Source organism: Xenopus laevis, chromosome 5L (genome assembly GCF_017654675.1).
Source record: "Xenopus laevis strain J_2021 chromosome 5L, Xenopus_laevis_v10.1, whole genome shotgun sequence".
In the NCBI taxonomy this organism is placed as follows: Eukaryota; Metazoa; Chordata; class Amphibia; order Anura; family Pipidae; genus Xenopus; species Xenopus laevis.
In genome coordinates this window covers 38281822-38287821 of record NC_054379.1, presented here as the reverse complement: position 1 = coordinate 38287821, position 6000 = coordinate 38281822, and the positions used below count along the sequence as shown (strand labels likewise).

The 6000-nt window shown below is 41.8% G+C and overlaps 1 protein-coding gene across 3 annotated transcripts in view; it reads left to right on the top strand.

Annotated features, from left to right (window-relative positions):
- Positions 1-5295: 5295 nt before the first annotated feature.
- Positions 5296-6000, top strand: part of mertk.L (MER proto-oncogene, tyrosine kinase L homeolog) — a 77600-nt gene continuing 76895 nt past the window's right edge. For 2 of the 3 annotated variants that reach the window (XM_018262885.2, XM_018262883.2), the window contains exon 1: positions 5296-5833. In XM_018262885.2, the coding sequence (XP_018118374.1) occupies positions 5764-5833 (70 nt within the window). In that variant the 5' untranslated portion in view covers positions 5296-5763. The remainder of the gene's footprint in view (positions 5834-6000) is intronic. The other variant, XM_018262884.2, reaches the window with a different exon arrangement.

Genomic DNA, 6000 nt, shown 5'->3' with positions numbered 1-6000 from the left:
GTAAAGTTTTTCACGAAACAAGACAATATTAACTTATTGATTCTATCATAAGAATCCAGAAAATATGTTTAGACACAAGGGTTCCAAACTATATCTTTTATTTCCTAGGTATTTTCTTAAAGCACACTATATGAAATGTTTTTAGAAAAAATACAAGACAAGTAAATGATCTGAAGATGAAGATCACGGGGAGAGCAGGGTGGGGAAGGAGGGAGACAAAGATAACAATTGCAGTCTCTCACTCTCTTTCTTGACAGAGGGTGGGTGCTAGAAAGAGGTGCTGTTGGGTCACACTTTCAGACTTGATTCCACACTAGCTTTGGTATGATTCCTGGACAGTCACCTGCACTGTAGAACACTTGATGGAAGAAGGTCAGGCCGAGTTTGTGAGTTTTTTTTCTACCTTGTATAAATTCACAATTTAAACAAACTCGAATGTTTGCTTATTTATGTAAAAAACTCAATCGGATGCAAAATTTGAAAAAACTCAAATCCCTCTTATTTATCAAGTTTATAGACTAAAAAACACAATCAAATTTATCAAGTTTTTAAATGCAAATCAGCATAAAACACCCGAAAATCATGAAGGCAAAAAACATCTTCAAATGGCTAAAGGGACCTCTGCCATTGACGTTTACATGAATTTGACAGGTTTAAGATGGAGTATTTTCGGATTCGGACTTTTAGCAGCTTAATAGTGCATAATAAAAAAAAATTCCCTGAAAATTTTGTTTTTGTGAAACTAACCTAAAAAAACTTTGAATATTAAGAGAAAATACAACTCGACCTTAATAAATAACCCCCATAGTGTCTAAATGAAAATTTATTGCAGCACCATACTGCGGTTCCTGGTCAAGTTTTCTAGGAGTTGATCAATTGTGGTACCATGGACAGGGTGCAGGAGCAGACATTCAGGATTAAATTCCAGTCGGCTACTCCTAAGTGTTGGAATTTGTGAATCCTGTTGAAACACACCCTGTGCCATAAGATATTCACACACATTCACTCAAAGCCCCTTTGTTCTATGTTTTTTGTCTTTTTTTCTACAAGCTGAGAGCTTTGCAGCTGCAAGGCAAGAGTTGGTGAAAATAATGCGTTATAGGTAGCTATAATAGTTATTCTTTATTTATACAGTGTTCACACTCTGATTTACAGAGATTTTCAGTCCCTGCTCCAGTGAAGCTTACAGTTTAAAGCAGTGGAGCAACTCGCTATCATGCCCCCCCCCCACACACACAAAAAAATCTTTGGAGGGCCTTGGCGTACACAGAAAAGAAAACTCAGCCCCTCACTCACCAAGTGCCCGTGGTAATTTTTAAACTAGAAAGTGGCTGGGGAGGGGGATTTCTGTAGTTACATTACTGGACGTAAGGAAATTGGAACACCTTGAGGAAGCTCAGGCAGCATTGGATGTGCATTGGGTGTGATATAGGTGACAGTACCTGGGATTGTGTAATCCTTTTGTATATTGGGAATGTGTATTGTGTTTTTGCATAAGACAAAAGGGCATGTACCCACAGCTCTGTTGTTCAAAGGGAAATGTGCCAGTTGTTGCAGGTTGAGACAATGAACTTCTGACAGCACTTTTATTTGTTTTTAATACGGGACTGCCTTTAGGAAAGGATAGGTAATTTTGGGAAAAATTAATTCAAGTGACTGTCCTTGTCTAGCATTGATTATAAGTTCTTAGGTATTCTACTTAGTTTTTCATGTTTCACATTGTACATTACTACATTAGGCAACTGTGTGCATTCTTGCTGCTGTTTGTACTGCACAAGAAACTCCCTTGGTATCCTTGTAGCTCTGTTAATCGTATTGCCAATTATTATGGACGGGTGTTTGTGATTTAAGAGAATCCAAAAATAACCATTCTATAGATTGCTCAGACACAAAATCCATTGCAAAAACGTGAACATATCCTTTAGTAACAAAGACAAAACATCACAAACAGGGATTCCCTGGAGTTTTCTGAACATGCTGATTATCCGTAGGATGACTATTTGACATTTAGAGACTGCAAAATATAGATAGTTCATACATATTTTCAGGGTTGAGATTTACACTTGTGCAAAAACAACATGCTGCCTGTGATTTATGTTCAGGGCCATAACTAGGGGTGGACAGAAGATACACATGCAAAAGAGCACAAGGTAAGGGGGCATTAAAGTGGCAATACACTATTGTGATCCGCTTGTTTGGGGGTCGTCATGTCCCCACCACCTGCTTGTCACTTAGATTCCTTGGTGCTTCATCACCACACGTGCAAGTATTCGTCTATACGTGGGGGGTATCAAGGTGGCCAAATTGGCTTGGCTAGGCACTGTTTATATGTTATAAAAGCCCTTCAACAGTAAGTTAACCACAGTATATTTTTGGAAAACTACACTTTCTGATTTATAATGGCTATATATTTCTTTGTACACAGAAATAATGTTACCTGCAACTCTTTAATAAAATTAGTGATTTAAGTTTCTGCCGAATCTACTACTAATTGGCACATATCTACATAAAAAAAGTCATCCTAAATGGATCTTGTTATTAATAGTGTAGTACTTGCATATGATTACTCAAATTATTTGGCATTCAGACACTTCTAAATCATTTTAAACATCAAAAGCCAGTGATTAAGAATTAATACAATTCTTTTACTGCATATTTAATATTCAATTGCTCAGAGGGATTAGTGGTCAAACTCACAGTTCCATTAGTTTTAGGCTAGGGCCAGACAGCAGAACAGCAGCTGGGCCATGATCTGTCGTTGTCTGGCCCAGACTAAAGGTGGCCACACACAAACCAATGAGCTTGTTTATTGACGTCACCGACACCAGACAAGTGAATCCTTAGGTGATTTGGCCACCCATGTAGATCCTACTTGTCCTACCTACCTGTGCAGACCTGTCAGGATAGGGCAGCATCAACATACCAATGCAATCCTCATCCAGTTTTCAAGATCAGGTATCTGGTTGATTTTTCAGCAGCATGGTGGCACAGTGGTTAGCATTGCTGCCTTGCAGTGCTGGGGTCTTAGGTTTGAGTTCAACTGGCAGTATGTAAAAGGGGTTTGTATGTTTCCCTGTGTCTAAGTGGTTTTCCTAACACACATTTCAAAACACATAGAGGCAGGTTCATTGATTATTGATAAAATTGTCCATTGTGTGCGTGTGAATGTGATAGGGATTTAAGCTCCATTGTGGTACAGACTGTATAAATAGAATAATAACAATAAAGAAATAAGTCAGACAAGCTGTTGGAATGGGCCCATACAAATAAGCTGCCAACTTGGTTCAGAAGAGCTGAGTTTGCAGGTTCAATCATAGCAGGCAGGCAGAGGACCAGTGAACAATAGATGGGGGAAACTGCAGGATCATGGCTTCAATGGTACAACTAAAAAGAGATATTCTAATAAATATAGAGATATTTGATCAGGATTTCATCCTTGGAGCCATGTTTGGACTGATATTCAAATTGTCCCAGTCATTCAGATATACAAAGCCCGGAAAACATAGCACTGGTATGTGGTAACTTACAGCAGTCCCTCTGGCATATGCCAGAAATTCCTAATTGACAGTTGTGGCCTGGAGTTACTTTTTCTCCTGCACTGCTCTTTCTTTCAGGGAAGGGAATGCATTAAAAACATTGAAGGCAGCGAGCGGTAGTGCTTGTGAACCCAGAACTGCTGCAGATCATAGTATCTGTGATCTATGGCACTCAAAGCCCTTTCCCCCCACCGTTTATAGTTTCTATTGTCTGTGGCTCTAAAAGGGCTAAATAGAGACACTAATGAAACATTCACTGTGCATAGCTTTAACAATTTATGCAGTAAAGAAAATTGATAGGTGCTCCAGAATACTAATGTAAAGAGCTCACCAAGTAGATCATATGGTCCAGGAGCACCAGCCCCAGACCCCCAGCTTGAGGGAGCGGCAAAATGAAACACAGCAAAAGAACAGGACTGTCCGGCACTCAAGCGATCCACAAGGCACAAAAATATAAGTTAAAAAATAAAGTCTTTATTAGTCATATTTAAAAGTATAGGTACTAATATAGGGTGAATGCCCATGATTAAAGGAGAAACAAACCCATAATAAATAAAACCCTTCCCCCCTACCCTACATAGAACCCCCCTCCCCCCAGACCCCCCTGGGCAAATGCCCCTAAAGGTGGCCATAGATGCAAAGATCCGCTCGTTTGGCGATCTTTCCCCGATATGCCATTAACAGGCATGGCTATATCGGGGGTAATCTGATTGTTCGGCTGTATGGCCGAACAATCAGATTACGATGTGCCGTGGGCTCCGGCGGTATCAGTCGGGTCAAAATGAAACCTGACCGATCGACCAAACGACCGATCTCCGCTGGACGGAAGATGTCGGCACACTCCACACACGATCCGAAAATCGTACGAATCCTCGATTCGTACGATCGGATCTGTGTGTCTATGGCCACCTTAACTCTTTACTAACCCCTCTGTGCAGATTCTGTCCAGCAGAGTTCATAGGGTCGGACTGGCCCGGTGGGCCAGACCCCTCTCCCGATCTCCTGGCTCTGCAAAAAAAAAAAATAAAATGCGCACGTGCGGCATTGCAGTAGGGCGGTCTGGAGAGGGCCCTGGACAGGAGTCCCGGTGGGCCCCCGGCCCCCCAGTTCGACCCTGGGTAAAAATGTTGTTTGATGCCACTGTTATTTATAAACATAAAAATAGAGGAATTTTCCAGAAAAGGTGGCAGCCCTATGCACAATTAAATATGTTGGGTGAATATATCTGTATTTAGTCAGACCCTGTCTCTCTGTCTAATAAAAACCTTAAAAAAAATAGATACATATTTTTGCACACATGGCTGAAAGAAAAACTAAAGGGAACATTGTACCCTGATTTTTCACACAATGATGTGGTTAAGCTGGTAGGGGGGGGGGGACAGCTGAATGTTGATTTGCTGTTGTTTTGGATAATCTAAAAACCATGGCACTAGAACTGCTGAGATATCATATATATGTATCTGACTTTTCCTCAGCACTTGAAAACAACTGTGTGTGGTGTTTTCATCCCACATTCCTGCTCCACAGCAGGCGAGAGAGAGGGGGGTTGGTGATTACTGGGCACAAACTAACGCATGTGGGACTGGATCCTGTAATAAGTTTTTGGAAGCAATGCAGGAAAGGGAACTCTTACAGAGGAGGAGCCACAAATAAAGTACATGAAACATATGGAATCCCGTAATGAAAAAAAATATAAACATTGGTCAGGTTTCTCCCTCCCTCTGGGCGGGCTCCTCCCCCTGTCAGGCTCCTCCCCCTGCCAGTGCTGCCGCTGAAGAGAGTGAGCGGTGAGTTGGGACAGAGCCCACGTCACACACAAACACACTGCGGTACCAACACAGGCATTCCTGGGGCTCAACTCAGAAAACATCTCTACGTTTAAAAGGATAAAAGGCAATTGAAAGGAAAGTAGGTGATGGTTACCGGTGACTTGGCAAGTTGCAGCTGTTGTGCCGCAGGGGGACCTGTGTGATTGCGACTAAAAGAATTCTCCTGCGATCATCAGCGTGGGCTATTTTGCTTTTTTTCCCCATAGATATCCCTTGCACCAGCGATACGGTCGCTGCTGTGAAAGACTGATTTGCCCTGTGGGATGCGATTTTGTTCTCCGCTAATAAGGATTGTTCGCTTTTGACGCAGTTGATGATGTTGCCGGCTGCGGAGCTGTAGGAATCACTAGTCATTGCCCCGTGCCAGGCTGCTTCTCTCTTCTGCTGCATTGGCAAGCATGGAGTGCCTTTATACATTCTGCTTTTGCATCCTCCTCCTCCTGCCAGGACCTGGCACATGTGGAATAGGTAAGTCCCATTATTAGGAGGCCAAATGCCTTCCAGATGTGGCTTCAAGGGAATGTTCTCAAAGGTCAAAGGATGATAGAAACCTAAAAACACAAGCTTGCCCAATAAAAATAAAATACATCATTCTAGGCAACTTTCCAATATACATTAAAGGAGCGGTTCACCTT